We start from the raw sequence: 19,034 nt of genomic DNA on the forward strand, positions 1-19,034 counted from the left end.
TGCTAACAATGCTACTAGTGGTGGGCAGTGACCGAGCAGCCCCTTTAGCAATCTCGTTGGAGACCTCGCAGCCTGGTATGGTACTGCGCAGTTGAGTCCATTTTCAGTTTTTAACATGAGATGGGGAGGCCGTTGATAATAGGTGAGCGCTGTATGCACAGAGGGGAGGACAGTAAGCTGATGAGGAGCAGGAAGTGCATTTTCTAAGCATTGAATGGTCTTGCCCAACTTGGGCTGTGATGTCTGCCTCTTCCTCCGAATTACCTTCCCCAACTTCCCCTTACGCACCACTGACTGACTTATGGAAGTGAACAAACTCTACTGGTGCAGTAGAAAATTGGAGGGAAAATTTCACTCTAAAAACTGAATTTTTACGCGCTGCAACTCAGATGCTGGCTTGCCGCTTTGCTGTTGTTGTTAATGTCGCAAAAGGCGGATTGTGTAGGTTAGAAGTGAATAGTATTGTGAAGTTTTTGTATTTTTTGCAGTTTATATGTGGTTCTTAGACGAAAGATTTTTTTTAGCCAAAGGATGGTGAATCTATGGAATTTGTTGCCACGGGCAGCAGTGGAGGCCAAGTCATTGGGTGTATTTAAGGCAGAGATTGATAGGTATCTGAGTAGTTAGGGCATCAAAGGTTATGGTGAGAAGGCAGGGGAATGGGACTGAAGGGGAGATTGGATCAGCTCATGATGAAATGGCGGAGCAGACTTGATGGGCCGAATGGCCGACTTCTGCTCCTTTGTCTTATGGTCTTATTATGCAATAACAGACACAAAAAGCCCATCTTTACAATGAAAGCTACTTATCAATGTGTTTTACATGGACTGGTGACCAGGTTGTCCTATCCCATTGTGCCTGACTGTGGCGAACAACTTACTAATGCAGCAATGGCTCCAGCACAATTGAAAAGACATTTAACAGTTCGAATCTCAAAACAGAGTAAGACTTTTGTTAATAAAGTTGAGTAAAAACATTCAGGAAGCAAGTTATTTAGTAGCAGAACTTATAACCCAGACAAAGAAAAGTCACAAAGTTGGTGAGAACCTAATGATGCCAGCATTTAGAATTATAGTGGGTAAAATGCTAGGACAAGATGTAGTATGAGAAATCGAAAAGGTTTCACTCTCAAACAGTACGATAAGTCAACATGTTGATGGCATGTCACACGATGCTGAAGAAGTTCAGTGTGATAATCTGAAAAAACGACAGCTTCTCTATCCAAGTTGATAAGTCAACAGATTTCACCAATAAATGTCACGTTGTAACATTTGTAAGATTTGTAAATGATAGTAAAATTCAAGAAAACATTTCCTGTTGCAAAGAGCTGCCCAAAACAAGCAAATGCCAATATATATTTAGCATTTTGGCTTCATAACTGGAAACAAAATGTCGGTCTTGGAGGTACTGTGATGCACCTGTACAGATGGTGCCCCATCAATGGTTGGCTCCAGGAGAGGTTTCGTTTCTCTTGTAAAACAAAATTCTGACCTTGTCAAAACACACTGCTTTAACATTGTCAACAACATTTCATGTTGTAAATAGCATTAATTAAAATCAATTTACAACCTTTATTTAAATTAAATCTACTGAGTCAATCCTTAGAATAACTAAATGCCATTTTGGCTTAAGCCAATTATTTAACAGAAATTTATTATGTTTGCCTTATGAGTTTTTAAAATTTATGAAAAGGAAAGATAGAGATTAATTTCAAGAAAGTAAGCTAAGCTTAGCTACCTTTTCAGGAAAGGTTGGCTAAAAATTCATTCTCTACTCAAAAGAGCATTGACAATTATTTTTGGGTTATTATACCTACAACTTACTGATCACGCTAATGTACTGTGAGCTATAGATACAGTATAATAAAAAATTTTTACGCAGGGGCTCCCTAAGACCTGAAAATTATTTCAAGGGTTCCTCCGAGGTAAAAAGGTTGAGAAAGGCTGCCTTAATCTAATCAGAAACATAAGCAGGTTTAATATCACTGGCATAAGTCATGAAATTTGTTGACTTCGCAGAAGCAGTACAATGCAATACATAATAATATAAAAATTGTGCATTACAGTGTATTTATGCCACCTTTTTTGAGGCATCACTTGTTGATATTGTCCTGGATACTACAGAGGCTAGTGCTCATGACTGAAGTGACTAAGTTTACAACTCTGCAGCTTATTTTGATCCTGTGCCGTACCCCCCCCCCCCCCCACCCTCTCCCCAATACCAGACAGTGATACTGCCAGTCAGAATGCTCTCCATGGTACATCTGCAGAATCTGTGAGTGTTTTTGGTGACATACCAATTCTCCACAAACGCCTAATGAAATTTAGCCATTGACGTAATTCCTTCGAAGCTGCATTGATATCTTGGCTCCTCAGAGATACTGATACCCAGGAACTTGAAATTGCTTACTCTTTCCACTTCTGATCCCTCTATGAGGACTGGTGTGTTCCATTGTCTTACCCTTTTTGAAGTCCACAATCAGTCTTACTGATGTTGAGTGAAAGGTTGTTGCTGTGACACCACTCAACTACTGATCTATCTCAGTTGTGCAGGCCTTCTCGTCACCATCTGGAGTTCTGCCAACAACGATTGTATTGTCAGCAAATTTATAGATGGTATTTGAGCTATGCCTAGCCAAACAGTCATGGGTGTAGACAGACTAGAACAGTGGATTGTCAGTGAGGTGGAAATGTTATTTCCAATGCGCAGAGGTTGTGGCCTTCCAGTTAGGAAGTCAAGGAACCAGTTACAAAGGGAAGCCCAGGTTCTGGAGCTTTCTCTATCAGAACTGTATGAACGATTGTGTTAAACACTGAGCTTTAACCAATAAACAGCATTCTGACTTGGGTATTTGAATTGTCGAGGTGATCCAAGGCTGTGTGAAGAGCCAATGAGATCGTGTTCCCCAGTAGATGTATTGTGGCAATAGGCAAATTTTAGTGTATCCAGGTCCTTGCTGAGACAGGAGTTAATTCTAGCCATAACCAACTCAAAGCACTTCATCACTGTAGATGTGAATGATATTGGACAAGTCGTTAAGGCAGCTCACCCTGCTCTTGGGCACTTTTATAATTGTTGCCTTTTTGAAGCAGTTGGGAACTTCCAACTATAGGAATGAGGAATTGAAAATGTCTCTGAACACACCCACTGCACAGGTTTTTAAGAGCCCTACCATGTACTCTATAGGGACCTGTATTGGCTCTGCAACCAACTAACTAAATTGAACTGAAATGAACTAAACTGAACATTCTTAGGCTACTTCAAGAACTCAGCGGTTTGATGTTTAATATTCTGTGTGTTATTCACTCGTTCTATTGCTGTTTGCATGATTTGTTCTTTTTCTTTGCACTTTGGGTGTCTGATGTTTTCTTTGAATGGGTTCCATGCTGTTTCTGTTTTGTGGCTGTCTGCAGAAATACAAATCTCGGAGTTGTATACTGCATACATACTTTGATAATTAATATATTTTGACTTTGATGTAATGGAAAATGAGTTGGAATTGGCTTGAAACTGTTAAAAGTGCTATGTGTATGTCAATTTATTCTTCCTTTCCTACTCAGGAAGGAAGTGGGTTTGTAGCAAAATTTACATCTTTGAACAAGGCACATTTGATCAAAGTGAACTGAAATCATGGCTAATTCAATACTCACAGCCAACGTTTTCCCTCTAATTTTTTTTAAACAGCTGCACAGACCAACCATTGCTCTCAGCAGGAAATTTTTTTACACATGCTGACAACTGCACATCATTTTAAATGGTATTTTTACAATGTGGCATACTATGAACAATTAGAATGAAAACTGAAAAACCAAAAACTTTTAATTTTATTTATTAATTGAAGGGTATAATGAAAATCTTTCACGTATTTTCTCATCTGTCTTTGTTGCCGCAGCGGGGCAACAAAGGCTACGTGCACGAGAGCATTTCAGTTGTCAGGTGGTCATATACGAGGGGTGATTGATAAGTTCGTGGCCTAAGGGAGAAGGGGATGAGTTATTAACTTCAAACTTGCTGCATAATCACTCAGAGTTGACCTGCACGTGCATGGAACGAGAGCTGTATAACTCATCTCCTTCCACCTTAGGCCATGAATTTATCAATCACCCATCTGTGGACACTTTCTGGAGGTCCAAAATCCGTATGCTCCACGACCGCTGGACTAAGTGTGTACATGTAGGAAGGGACTATATTGAAAAATAAATGTGCAAACATTGAGGAGGGGATACTTCCCATCCCCATACAGGCAATTTTGGCTGATAACAACCTACAAGGTACATAAATACTATTGATAACTCACGGGTGAAATGGACTCTTAAAATATGGAAAACTATTATAAAAGAATATAAACTAGAGGGAGATATTACAATTCTCAAAAGGTGTGCACATGACTCGGATTTTACGCTCAATAAACTGGATGCTAGATTTAAGGACTGGACAGCTAAAGGAATAACAGTTCTTTGCAATATAATGAAAGAAGGAACACTGTTCAGTTTTGAAATGCTTAAAGAGAAACACTTATTAGGAAAAACAAGACTTTTATCAGTATTTACAAATATGACAATATGTTAATAGGACGGTTAAAAATGTAAACAACGCAAGGACACGTTTGATAGAGCTATTTAGAAAAGCATATAATTCAGATAAGGTCATAGAGTCATTTCAAGCATGTAAAATGGTTTGTCAAATCTTAAAACGCATTTGACTTCATACATTAAAACAAAATGGGAGAAGGAAGGAGGGATAATTATATCTGAGGAAGAATGGACAATAATATGGAGCTATCAATGGAAGTGTACCAGTTCACAGAAATGGAGGGAGTTCGGATGGAAAAACTTGATAAGATATTTTATTACACCCTCTACAGAAATCCCATTATGACAGTAACCTCCCTGTTTGCTGGAGAAATTGTGGAAATCAAAATGCAAACCATTATCATATTTTCTGGGACTGCCCTGTTATCAAAGACTATTGGAGTGGGATACACAATGCCCTACAAGACATCTTTAAATGTGAAATACCCTTGGAAAGTAAGACCATATATTTTGGGTATATACCTCAAGAATGGTTGAAAAGAGAGAAATATTTAATGAATATACTGCTGGTGGCTGGTAAAAAGACTTTTACAAGGAAATGGTTATCACAGGAGAGCCCAACCTTAAATGCATGGATGGAAATTACAATGGACATTTACAAAATGGAGAAGATAACAGCATCTGTTAATCATAAGTTGGAACAACTTGATTCATACTGGGAAAAATTGTTTAACTACATAACACCTCATAGGCCTGATTTTATTCTCACAAATCAATGAATATGTTGTTAAAAAAAGATCACTCCCTACTTGTACATAGTTTTCTCCGTTCGCTTGTTCTTTCTTTCCTCTCTTTTCTATAAATGTATAACTCAGATAAATATTAGGTGGAGATTTGTGGCATATATGACTATATGATATAAATGTACAATATCTGAAATACATCTTATGGAAATGTTTTATGATGAACAATAAAAAAAGAAATTCCAAAGAATAAATGTGCTAGGTTTTCTAAAATTGACTCCTTCTACCTTAGGCCACAAACATATCAATCACCCCTCGTACCTGTACAGTTTGGAGGAAACTGCTCACACCTATAACATGGAGCCTGTAATCAGAAATGTACATTTATATAAAGTACTGGTATATCTAACAACTTAACTAGACTTTATTTCATGCTCTCTGCTTATATCATCAAGCTCTAGGGCTTTTTTTTAAACAACACATTAGGATTTACTGCACAAACTGCATTTTCATAGTAAACTGTCATTTGTTTATCATTGTTTGGTGGGATGAAGAAAGTGTGACAGTAGTTAACATCAGTGGGTGAAAATTCTCATCCTCGTTTATGAATCTCACTGAAGTTCAACGCAGATAGTGAGGTCAGCTGAGAAGATCATCGGGGTTTCTCTTCCTGCCATTACGGACATTTACACGACACGCTGCATCCGCAAACAGCATTATGAAGGACCCCACGCACCCCTCATACAAACCCTTCTCCCTCCTGCCATCTGGGAAAAGGTACCGAAGCATTCGGGCTCTCACGACCAGACTATGTAACAATTCCTTCCCCCAAGCTATCAGACTCAATACACAGAGTCTGGCCTGACACCAACTTACTGCCCTCTACTGTACCTATTGTCTTTTTGCGTTTTGTGCACTTTATGCAGTCCTGGGTAGGTATGTAGTCTAGTGTAGTTTTTTTCTGTGTTTTTTTTTTACGTAGTTCAGTGTAGTTTTTGTACTGTTTCACGTTGTCTCGTTTTTATTGTGCACTGTACCAGCAGTTATGATCGAAATGACAATAAACGGTGACTTCACTTGACTTGGTTAAGCCTTTCTGCAACTCTCCTAAGAAAAACAGCATATCTGCAGTGCTGTCTTTTGATTTGATATTGGGTATGAAGCCCAATGGCACTTACTGTTGTAATAGAGAAGGAATGATTGTGGAATAGTTATCTTCAGTCAGTCGAAACAGTACAAGGCATTAATTCAGAAGCAGACCTGTCAACCCGCATGCTCATAGACAAGTGGTTTTCCGCATGTCCAATTGTTTATGGCAAGAGCAACTGAAATACGATTCCCAGTAAATGTTGTACCTTCTACAAAAAAAGCAACTCTTCCAAATCACTGCTCCAGCGTAACAGAATTCCCCCCAGAACCTACACCAGACTGTGATTGTTTGTATTGGAACAAAAGAGGCGTTATGTGCCACATGTACATCGAAACATACCGTGAAACGAGTCATGTGTCATAAAATTAAGAGGGGACTAGGCAGGGTTAACAGAAAGGACCTTTTTCTAAAGAGCAACACACACAAAATGCTGGTAGAACACAGCAGGCTAGGCAGCATCTATAGGGAGAAGCAATGTCGACATTTCGGGCCGAGACCCTTCGTCAGGACTAACCGAAAGGAAAGATAGTAATCTACCAGCATTTGTGTGTTGTTGTTTGAATTTCCAGCATCTGCAGATTTCCTCGTTTTTTCTAAAGAAATCAGGTTAGCAAGTGGAGGACATAAATGCAAGTAGTTAAGTAGCAAACATCAAGTCAACTTAAGTTGATTGTCATATGTGTAACACTTGCCCAACAGGCTGGTATATGTCCAGGGGGAAAATTTCCAGCCACCCTCCAACCCCACCTCCCGTATATGCAGGTGCTGTGGGAATCAAGTTAATGCAGTGTTGCACACACAGTATCAACCTCACACCAGATACTGTTATAGAATATACTTTAAAGATTTTACTAAAACTAAATGAGTACCAATACAATATATATGAAGGAAAAGAAAATAAGTAAAAGGCGTCAAACTTATCAGAGTTCAGTCAGTTTAGTGCACATCGTTGGAGCTCAACCATCGAACCGTTCAACCCCTCGTCGCTTTCCACCGACCTCCGCATCCTTGCACCTGGCACCACCCTGGTGGTCAACTGAGCAGTGCAGCGCATGTCCACCTTCTTCGGTGTCTCCTTCCTGACTCCCCGAAAAGACCGTGAAAACCCCGCTCCCAGACCCACAAGACAAAATAACATTCCCCCATTGATTAACAAATGAATACAATCCCCGTTATCAGCAATTCTAAAGCTAAACAAACTGCTAGAAGCTTTGAGAATGCTCTGCAAGAAACACTCTTTCACCAGTTAGCATAACAAAGAAGCAGGTTTACTTTTACCCATAAAGAAGCCATTTTGGTTAACATAAGCAGTACATATGCACCAGTATGGTTAGGTACAGGCACATCGTAGATTGTGTTTCGAACACACTATCAAAAAGACACTGTATTTTCAGTGTTTAGGACTCACTACCAGAAAGGGCAAAGGAGGGAGAAATTCCCATCCTATTTTTAAAAAAACTGAATAAGTGAAGAGCCTTAACTTACATTTGCATGTTGCCCTTTAAGCAGACTGGTTCGTTTTGGTTTGTGCAAAGTGGATTATTTTTCCACATTATACTCACCTGACATGCTTTCACTCACTGACCTATATATTGTCTACTATCCCTTTACAGCTTCCTCTATACACAGTACTACCAAGTAAAATTCAACTGATGAAATACAGGAATTAAAAATAAATGTGTATTAGTTATAAAATGCAGAAAGTCAAAAGATAGCCAAAAGGTTTCCAGAGTTCTAAGAGACAACTATGCAAATAACACTGCCTGTCAGCTTTGAAAATTGTATAGATTATGGAAAAGTTCTTACAGATTGGAAAATGAAGCTAGAGCCCAGTTATCCTGACATCAGCAGCAGGAAATAAAGTTCAGATTGTGATAACTTGACACTTAGAAAACACCAGTGTTTTAGTCCCTTACCCAACCAAGAGAGTACAACTGAAAGGGTGAGCAACAAAGATCAACCAGGCTGATTTGTGGAAATGTCAAGACAATCATATGAGAAATAGGTCAACTTGGCCTCTATTCAATAGAGTTAAGAATAACAAGAATTCTCATTCAGACATTTTAACAGGCCAAACAAGTTCAATATTTCCCTTTGTTTTATGAGAAAATGGATGGCTAGTCTAGAACTAGTAGGCCAGTGAAACGATAAGAACTTTCTTCTTGCGTAGTGTGGCAAGCCTGTGTACTTTTCTTCTATTGAAGGCTCTATAAACCAAATTGCTAAACTTGTTTTTAGATACGTAATGCATACAATTTTATAAGATGATAATTTATATGAATGAGGATCAAACATATTGAAGGGTCTGAATGACCTATTCATGAGTATTCCCAGCACTATCTGCTTTAATAAGCAGGAGGCCAAGCAGTCCTTTGAGCCTCATCCACCATTTAAGAAACTGGCTGGTGATCTACTTCAGCATCATCTGAGTTACTATCTCCAGAACCCTTGACCCTTCAGTGACCAAAAAACCTACTGAGTAAAGAATTCTAAAATGTAACACTGAGTAAGAAATTTTTCATCACAGTCTTAAACAACATATCCATTATTTTAGAACTATGACCTCCCCTCCCCCAGTTTTGAACTCCATAGTTGGGCAAATATTTTCCATACAAGCTCAGTCTACTCAGTTTCTCCTCCTGTAGCAAATGCACCATCTGTGAAACCAGAAGAGATAAAAACACCTATTCAAAACCATCTGCAAAAGTCCATATGTAGTTGCATCAAGCCCTGCACAACTGCACTAAGACTTCTATACTCTTCTTGGAATAAAACCTAACAAAGTTTATAAAATTGTTTGCTCCATCTTCGCACTGACCTTCAGTAAATAATATATTCAATAATGGTGGGGTAGTTATGTACAATATACCCCAATGTGCTCTGTAAACCAAATACTCCACACTTCTGTTTGGCAGATTAATATTAAACAAGGCAAAACATTGTTGAAAAGTGTCAAGGCCACAATAATAAAGTTTATCCTGAAATCCTCAGTTGGATTTATACCAAATACGAGCTTTTTAAAAAAAAATTCCAGCGCTCACTACCAAAATGGATACGGATCACCCAGCAAAATGGGCTATGGTCATTGTATTTATCATATTGATTGAGCGGATAGAACTCTCGATAATTATTTAGCATATACAAGTTTAAATTCCATCCAAGCAAGAGTAAATAAAACTGATTAAAATGCTGATCATAAAAATTACTGATGACTGTAAAAGGAACAGCAGTGAGTTGAATGAGTTAAGGGAAAGAAATCTGCCGTCCATGCTCAGTCTATAACGGACTACAGAGCCAAGGATCAAAAGGTCGATGCCAGATTAAAGAGCAATTAGCAATGGTCAAGAAGTGGAGCCCAATCAGAGCCATCCTTGTGTCCCGTATAATGGAAACAAGATCCGAGTTGCCTCGGAGGGTTTTAGTCCAAAGGAGCGGGTGATATGGAACACCTCAATCCATTTGCCGAGGGTTAAAGGGTGAGGCTGAGGGAGACATCAGTGACCCACGGCACAGTCTGTTCCGGGGGAGGGTGGGGGAAGGAGATACCGACAACCGTTACCAAGGAGACAGGGCCGAGGATAAATGGCTTTTCTTCGTGCACCAGCTCCCCTCTGCCGACATTCTCTAAGCAAGGAATACGCTGTCGCTGCTACATTCCCACCCCTTACCTGTTGCCAAGTCCTTCGCCGGCCCATCGTGTTGCCCGATCACAAACTCTTCCACCAAACCCACCACGCTGAAGTCGGCCGCCATCTTCAAAAGTCCCTCCGCCTCCTGGGTGCGCAGGCGCAGTCAAACCACGCAGGTCACGTGGTAAAGCTGAAGTGACGAGGATGTGTTTAAGCCTGTTTAGTACTCTTTCACAATTTTCTTTCAGATAATAAAAAAGATATCTCGACAAATTAGTCCTTTTTAATTAAAAATAGTATTTTCCACAAATGATTGTCATAAGATAAGACAGGCGCAAGGATAGCTTTGAGCATTGAACGGTCCTTCAGGACAATGGGATGGACTCTTGACCTCACTATCTACTTGGTTATGGCCTTGCACCTTGGTATCTACCCACAGTTTACTGTCTCTATAACTGTCGCACTTTATTCTGCTTTCCATTATTGTTTTGCTTTATACTCAACGCACTGTTTCTCCTCACCTACCCAACGCCACTTTCTTTCTCCCTCGGCCCTATCTGATTCCTTCTTCAGCTTTTTACTTCTATTATCTCCCAGTTTCTTACTTCATCCCACCCCCACACCTTCCTACCACGCCCTCACCAGGTCTCCCCATAACGCCTACCAAGTTGTGCTCCTCCACTGGCACTCAGCTTCTTATTCTGGCTACTGCCCCTTTGCCTTCCAGTCCTCGACCCGAAACCTCGATTGCTTATTCCCCTCCATGGATGCTGCCTGACTTGCTGAGCTCCTCCACTGTTCTGTCTGTGTTCAATGCTGGGGGAACTCTGTAGGTCGGGCAATTCGTGTTTGATGGATTTCCAGCGTCTCTCAGATCACTCGTGAAAATGAATTGACGGAGGCAAAATAGAGTTCTTCAGCGCACGTGGCCACAACAAACTCATTCACGAAGTTACCAGTCTTGGAATTCCCACCCGGGCAACAAGGAGCGTCCTGTTGCTAAGGAAACAGGGGCTGGCCGCCCTCGAGGAAAGCTCCGCCCCGCCTCGGCAGCGCGCACCCGCGGCAGTCCGTGTGCGTCAGGTGCGATGACGTCGAGGAGGCGGGGTTACCCACAATGCCGCGTGCGGGGTGAGCCTGGCGCAGGCGCCGTACATCGGGTGCTGAGGGACGGCGGTGTCGCTCAGGTGCCAGGTGGAGGCAGGTTGTGGAGTGAGTCCTCCTCCTCCTCTGAGGCAGAGCGGGGGAAGCTGTTTCCTGGGGACTGTTCTCTCCAAGTCAGGAGGACGAAAACATTAGTCAATGGATGAAAGTGAACGTGTTTGACTCGCAGTTGCTCACTGGCAGGTTAGGGGGCAAGTGGTTGCCCCTCGTTACGGCAGGGAGGGGCAGTCCACCACCCCTGGGACACCTCACCTCAGGTGAAGTGGGAAACGACGGTGGCGCCGCGACTTCGCTAGGAGTTGTGTTTTGCAGGGGGTGTTTTCAGATCCAGTCAATGAAGGGTGGGTGGACTTGCAGCGAGTTTCTGCCGAAGTTCGGGCGCTTTGCGGGGACCGGGTGAGACGCCCCGGGGGCTCAAGGGCGTCATTGATGGGAGGCTGCGTGGGGACCCAACGCCGGCAGCAGCAGCAACAACATCATCGCTCGGGGAGACGGAGTGGCAATGGTAGAAAGACAGGTAAGGCGGCAAAGAAAAGGGTAGTCTTGTAAAATTATTGTAGCGGGGCACGGCATACTGCTTTACGGACTAAACCTTCGATCTCCGCTCGTCTCCTCGTTATTTCTCTTTCAGCATTGAACAGCGATTTGCTCTTATTATGTGTCCTTACCTTCGCCAGTGTCTCTGCGTTTTGTTTAGTCTAAAGTTAGTTATAGTTGTAATTACTCGGTTTAAATTATACCTTTTCGATTAAAATTAGTTATTTACTGTGTGTTTTGTGAATTATGTCTTTAATGATGTTTCTTAAAACGGTAGATAGAAGTATAGTGTTATTTTTCTGCCGATATTTCGGTTTGTAATTTCCTTGGTCGGTATGTGAGGTGAATTTAAGTGAAATTTATTGCATAATTGTGCTTGAGATATTTAGTTTTTTGACTTTTGGGTGTAAATAAAACATTTATTGTTAAGGATTCTCTGGCTCCTTTTGAATCCTATTTGGGTTTCAGGTGGGCATAGTGACAGGTTAATCTTGTCATAGCAGGAAGTAAATTATCAGAATGGGTTTTATCTCTTGTCTGCATTCAGTGTTTGTTACCTTGTCCTCTGCTAAGCAAGAAATTCCCAGAACTGTTTCCTGATGGGCAAATAATTTTGAAAAGCCTTCGTGACTATTACATTTAAGTGACTTACAGTCACTGGGGTGTAATATTCCATTTGCAATGGTAATTGTAGTCTTTTCACCACTGTTTTCTAGAGTAATACGATCAGATCGAGTATTGTACATACCAGGAATCTTCATACTTTCCTCAGCCTGTGAAATGTTTCATTCAATGGAGCGATAGTATTAGCCTTATCTTATCTGTCAATTCAGATTTAGTTGTTCAAAGTTGGTGTTTAATGCAACTGATTACTTTTATGCATGGCTTATCATGGTCTCTTAAAGCTAGGTTAAGTACAGCTGTTTAAGGCCATTATTTCTTGGGTTTACTTGATAGAGAAACTTGCTCTGTATTTTAGTCAATAGTTTACTGTGAAATATGAATCAACCTTAAAATAATTACAATAATCATGTGAGCAATATCTTGTCAGGATGCACCTCAACACAGAACTGACTATAAGAACTGCTTGAATAACTATTTTTGCATTTGAGACAAGCTGAGAGGAGCACACGTTCTCCATTCCTAACATGCAAATATACAAATAGTTCTTGAATCACCAGTTCAAAGCAGAATATGTTATCAAAAAAGAAACACAATAGAATGAATCAATGAAAAACTGGACACAACAAGATGGGCAAAGAACCAATATGCAAAAGACAGCAAGCTGTGCAATACTAAAAGGGGGAAAAGGTCAAACAAATAATGAACTGTAAGTATCAAAAACATGAGATGAAGAGTTCTTGAAAGTGAGTGCTTTGGTTGTGAGAACAGTTCAGTGGTGGGGCACATTAAGTTATCCCCTCTGGTTCAAGAGCCTCTGGTTGAGAAGTAATAAGTGTTCCTGAACTTAGTGGTGTGGGTCTAAGTGCTCATGGAAAATTTGTGTTCCTTGGAACAATTCTACTTATGCCACTTCAAACAATAATTGTGTCACTTCACTGCTGTTGTTCCAGAGTGCATAGGCCAAGTGGGAGATGAGGTTATTGCATTTTCTTCCTTTAAAGAATAGTAAAGCAAATGAGTTTTTACAACAGTCAGTAGTTTCATGGTTACAATTACTCTGGATTAATGAAAAATCCAGATTTAACTGATTCATATTCCGAGATGTCAAAATGAAATTTAAGGTTGTGTATTGGTTAAGACTTTGTACTATTAATCCACAATTGTTATCACCACACTCTTCTACCCTATTCATGCACCGAATTTTCACCCATACTGAACAAAGGTTCTATGGTGGTTAACTATTCTATACCCATTTAGTAATTAACTCTAAATTTCTGTGTCTCTGGATACTTGAAGTGGGCTTCATATGTATGACAGTGATAGTCACCGAACATGACTAGTGCATGCAACCTGATCTTCTGCCTTGTCCCATCTGCCTGCATCTAGAACATAGCTCTGTCATCGATGTAGTTGTCAAAACTTATCAAATGTTACAACAGAACTTGCATCTACCACTTCTGTTGGCAGCTCATTCCACACCCACGCCATCCTCAAAGTGAAGAAGTTCCTTCTCAGGTTGCTGTTAAGTATTTCACCTTTCACCCTTAATATCTGACCTCTAATTCTATTCTCAACCAACCTGAGGAGAAGAGGCCTGGAAGCATTTTCCATATCTACAACACTCATAGTTTTGTGTACCGCTATATGATCTCTGCAGATTCTCCTATGGATTGTGGGACGGACATGCGTCTTTAGCAAAGGAAGTGCAAGGCGTTTCATCTCTCCACTAGCCTGCAGATCACTGTTGGGCAAGGTGTAGCAGCTGCTTAGTTCCGTGAAGCTGTGAGAGCAGGTGGATGGTCATATGGGCAACTGTTATGCAACCAATGATGCCAGTGAGACGATCTCTGAAGTGTATTGATAATGGCTGGGGTCGCCTGTCTAGTAAGACATTGCCCAGAAGAAGGCAACGCAAACCACTGTAGTCGAAAAATTTGCCAAGAGCAATCATGACCGTAATTATCCACATCATGCAACGCAGCACATAATGAATTATTTTCCTCTACTCCAGTGAATAAAATCCTCACCTATTCAACCTTTCTCTCCAACTCAGGGACCAAATCTAATGTGCTGAAAGTGTTCTTTTTGAACCTTCCTACCTGCAATGCCTCTTTTTGGATCTGTATTCCCAGGTCCTTGTGTTCTAGGGTACACCTTCGTACCCTACCGTGTTTGTACGTGCAGTTAATTCTGTTCTTTCACGATTGTTGCAGAATGCTGCACTTGTACCGCAATGTAAGAATAGATGAACAGCAGAGATTTTTATAAATAATGAATCCATTTGCACTGCATTTCACTGCATATAATTCTAAATATGCAAGCCATAGGCAGAGCCTCATCAATTATAGCTGAGAGACGTTATAATTGTATAGCTCAGCCTTGAAATTAATATAGGCGAATGGTTTTTTAAAAGTGTAGGCTAAGCTATATTTTTATTTGGTAAGCAGACTTGGTAATAATCTATTCATTTATGACAATTTTTTAATATTTTGTATTGAAATCAACAATACAAATTGCAAGATTCTTAGTTTAGTAAAATTATTTAGACTAGATTGCTGTTGATTTACATAAGAGATCTATTACTGTATATGCCCCTTGCAAAGCTCATTCTGTTTTCTGTGGCTCAGTCTCTGTTCTCTCATTCTCTTCCATAACTTCTCCACATTATCACTTTCTTTAAATGTTTAATAGTTTCAAAAATGGAATGGGAATGTTTCAAGAGTTGCACAGTAGCATTTTGCATTGCTGTCTCCTTGGAAAGAATATTAATATTAATCTCCTAATCAGGTGCTTAGAACAGTGCGTTGAAAACCAATTGGATTATGTTAGTGCCATTTTTAACAGGTGCTTTGTACTTAGTTCCTATCAGGCCTGGTGGCAAATAAATAGTGACTGTGTGATAACTTGGGTTTGTGATTCTCAAAGGTTAAGGAAATTAGATGAGCAGCTAATAAATACCTGAACTGGATAAGGACGAATATTATAGCTCAAAGAAAGGCTACAAAGTGAAATTAAATTTTTTGTTTGTTTATATTCAAAAGTAGCTCCACTGGGGAATCTGGAGTGTGTGTGTGTGTGTGTGTGTGTGTGTGTGTGTGTGTGTGTGTGTGTGTGTGTGTGTGTGTGTGTGTGTGTGTGTGTGTGTGTGTGTGTGTGTGTGTGTGTGTGTGTGTGTGTGTGTGTGTGTGTGTGTGTGTGTGTGTGTGTGTGTGTGTGTGTGTGTGTGTGTGTGTGTGTGTGTGTGTGTGTGTGTGTGTGTGTGTGTGTGTGTGTGTGTGTGTGTGTGTGTGTGTGTGTGTGTGTGTGTGTGTGTGTGTGTGTGTGTGTGTGTGTGGTTTTATACTTCTGTTGCTTGTTGTTTATGAGCATTGTGGGCATACAATATTGACATTAGAATGTGCGGTGACACTTGCAGCCTGACCCTCAGCACACCCTTGTTGTGTTGGTTGTTCACACAACGCATTTCACTATATGTTTCAATGTATATTAGAGATATATACACACACACGAATCTGGATCTGACCTCAGTCTACCTCGTAATTTTGACTGTATTTGGACTCAACTAGTCTAATTGTTAATTTCAATATTGTTCCTTTCCAAGCTATTACCAATTTTTTTAAAAAAAAATAATAACCCAATCTTCCAGACAGAAGAACTTGAAATTGCAGAGTCATCCACTGGGGCTTTTATTTTGAGAAGTATAATTCACGCGTACAAAACCTGTTATATTTTCCTTAATCATTGGCAGGAATAATGATTAGTGCCAACATGATCAGTACTGGGTGATTACTGTTTGTGCAAACAGTTGACCAAGATTTAACTGACTGCTTGTTATAGGATACCTCAGCTACTTGCAAGTTGAACTGTCAAAATTGTCTGTGTGGCCTTGGCACAGATGACAAGTGCTCTATGGACAAGTTCAAGCTATGTCCATTATTGACTACGTCCTGCTGATCTTCAAGCTCTAAGCATTGTCACAATACTGCCTTCCCACACTACACAAGGCCAATATTATAACATGAAATAAAATTGCATTGTTTCTTTCACAATCCTAGTACCATTTTATTCAAAGGACTTATAAAATTATTGTATTTTAAAGTAATTTGCTCCTCTGTGGTCTTTGATCAGTATTATCATCTTGCAATTGCAGGAGTATTTTACTTCTGTAGAATATTTACAAATAGTTATTAAAAATTGTTAGTGACTTGAATCTTTGATAGTATCTGGTAATTTGATTTCCCTTTATATCAAGGCCGGAAACTTCATATTCCATCAAAACTTCCATCCACTTTAGGCTGACTTGTTGATGCTACCTCAAGGTTGGTCTTGACAGAGGTTTGGCAGTAGTAGAGATTATAATGGACAATTGGATTTGAGAGTGGGGAGCACCTGTTCTGTTTCCTCACAATGCAGACCCCCTTGGAATTTGTTGAAATCGCCACTCCATGCCCTGGTGTTTTAGAACATAGAACATCACAACAAAAGACCTATTGGCCCACATTATTTGCACTGAAGACATGCCAAGTTAAATTAAATCACTTTTGATGTGACATGATCAATATCCGTTCATTCTTACACATTCATGTCTGTCTTACACCCTCCTGTAACCGCTTCCACCACTGCCTAGCACTCTGTAAAATATTTGCACGTCTACATTGTTTTCCTCCCCCTCACCTTAAATGCATTTATCTGGTACTTGGTATTCCTATCCTGGGAACCAGAATTGGTCTGTCAATACCCTATGATACCTTTTATGAACTATCAGGACAGTTTAAGTGCTTCATTGCAGTACAAGTACTCAGAAATATTTAAGATGTAGTTAGTTTCCTTTTCATTAATTAAAAATTACAGTAATTGTTTAAAGTATCTACCAAAATGAGAAGATATTGTTCTCAATTCTGCAAATTGTGACTTGCAGAAACAGTTCTTGTGATTCACTCGCAATGCTCTTTGGAGCTCTCATCATTGTCATCATTGTGTCATGTTGTATAAATTGGGTGATCATGGTCCTCCATCTATCTTTAATCTGAGAAGTTCTAATAAGCTTTTGCCTGCCCATCCCTTGATTTAACTCATGAATGTCATGTGCTGTTGACCGCAACCTTTTCTTTCATCAACTTTTCCCATCACTGCAAGATGTTTAGGCTTCTCTTTCCTCAGTATAAGTCCCAGAATTCCAGCTGCTATTTCCTGATTGATATTAGTTCTTATTCCAGCTTTTTGCAACACTTCCTCATTTGTTACTCTGTCCTTCCATAATATTTTCATCATGCTTCTCAAAAACCACATTTCTGCAGCTTTGAGTCTTAACTCATTTTGCTTGGATGCTATCCAATATTTGCTTCCATATGTTGGTGTGGAATGAACCTAGCACTGTAACACTGAGTTTCATACCCATAGAAATCATGTTATTCTTTAGTATCTTGCTCAAATGTGCATTTGGCAATCGCAATCCTTTGTCTAATTTCAACATCAACCCTATGATCAGATGTTATCGTGCTCCCTCAGTAACTGAACTTCCATGTTTGTTTAATTGTTTTGTTGCCCACCTTCAGTTCACTTTTGGGTTTATTTTTTGTGTGATCATGCTTTGCAGTTGATGGTCAATCCTTCTGTTGCACTTTCTTTGACTTCATTGTTTCTCAAAGCTTCTCTTTAAAAGTAGCTGTCAGCGCTGTATTGTTGCTTATACAAATTGTGTCTGTGCCTAGAATACTGCTAGTTTCTCAATATTAAGTCTGCTATTAAATATTGATAGTTAGCTTTTAACTAAATTGATACTTTTTTGCCTACTGTCTTCACACTATTCGTAAGGTTTAGTTTTCCTAGTATTCTTTTCTGCATGTATCAGTTCATTGATTACATTCATTTTTCACATGAACATTGAAACATACATTGAAATGAGGTGTTTCACGTCGAAACTGACACACCCTAGGGGTAGGCTGGTGCCAGCATATATGCATGTGTGGAAGACTTTTGTACAGTACCATATTTATCAATGTGGAGATGAGAGGGAGTTTGTAAATCTGGCGGGAGCGAAGGATATTGAGAATTGCAAGGGTGGTACACTGTGGGACAGTTAGTAGAGGAGTGACCGGCAAGTGGTGGTATCGGTACAGACACACCCAGCCCTAAGACAGCAGGCAACGTCACTTGATTCCAAGCAATTTGTTTACTTATCTTTACAGAATGTCTCTCTGGAGCTTCCTGCACCCTCCCTTCCCACTCCCTGTCCACAATGGAGGCCTATATTAGTGTGGTTTATCGTCACTCACTTGTGTCATGAAATTTGTTTATTTTTGTGGCAGCAGTACTGTGCAAAAGTGTAGTGCACAATACTGCAGCATGCTCATTGTGTATGAGCAACACAAGCAAAAACAGCAGCAAAAGAATCCTCTTTCCCAACCATCCACTTGAAGACAGGTCTCCAACCACATGATTTACAACTTTGATAATGTCATCCTAATCGGAGCAAATCGAGCTCTAATGTTAACTTGACAAACCAAATATAAATGATCTTACAGTTCTTTGAATCTTGAGGAAGTGGTTAATTGAACATAAAAACCCGAAGTAATGATTCATGGTCGCTGTTTATGCAGACAATTTAAACGTGATTTTTTGAATACCCTTGGCTTCTTATCAACAATGCTGTAAC

At 40.0% G+C, this 19,034-nt stretch overlaps 2 protein-coding genes across 5 annotated transcripts in view; one reads left to right on the plus strand and one right to left on the minus strand.

Annotated features, from left to right (window-relative positions):
• mms19 (MMS19 homolog, cytosolic iron-sulfur assembly component) overlaps positions 1-10,229 on the minus strand; it is an 82,803-nt gene extending 72,574 nt beyond the window's left edge. For 2 of the 4 annotated variants that reach the window (XM_073027003.1, XM_073027004.1), the window contains exon 1: positions 10,094-10,229. In XM_073027003.1, coding sequence (XP_072883104.1) covers positions 10,094-10,178 — 85 coding nt within the window. In that variant the 5' untranslated portion in view covers positions 10,179-10,229. The remainder of the gene's footprint in view (positions 1-10,093) is intronic. The other 2 variants (XM_073027007.1, XM_073027006.1) reach the window with 2 other exon arrangements.
• Positions 10,230-11,179: 950 nt separating this feature from the next.
• Positions 11,180-19,034, plus strand: part of ubtd1b (ubiquitin domain containing 1b) — a 102,072-nt gene continuing 94,217 nt past the window's right edge. The window contains exon 1 of the mRNA XM_073027024.1: positions 11,180-11,735. Within this exon, the coding sequence (XP_072883125.1) occupies positions 11,648-11,735 (88 nt within the window). The 5' untranslated portion in view covers positions 11,180-11,647. The remainder of the gene's footprint in view (positions 11,736-19,034) is intronic.

This window comes from Hemitrygon akajei, chromosome 23 (assembly GCF_048418815.1).
Source record: "Hemitrygon akajei chromosome 23, sHemAka1.3, whole genome shotgun sequence".
In the NCBI taxonomy this organism is placed as follows: domain Eukaryota; kingdom Metazoa; phylum Chordata; class Chondrichthyes; order Myliobatiformes; family Dasyatidae; genus Hemitrygon; species Hemitrygon akajei.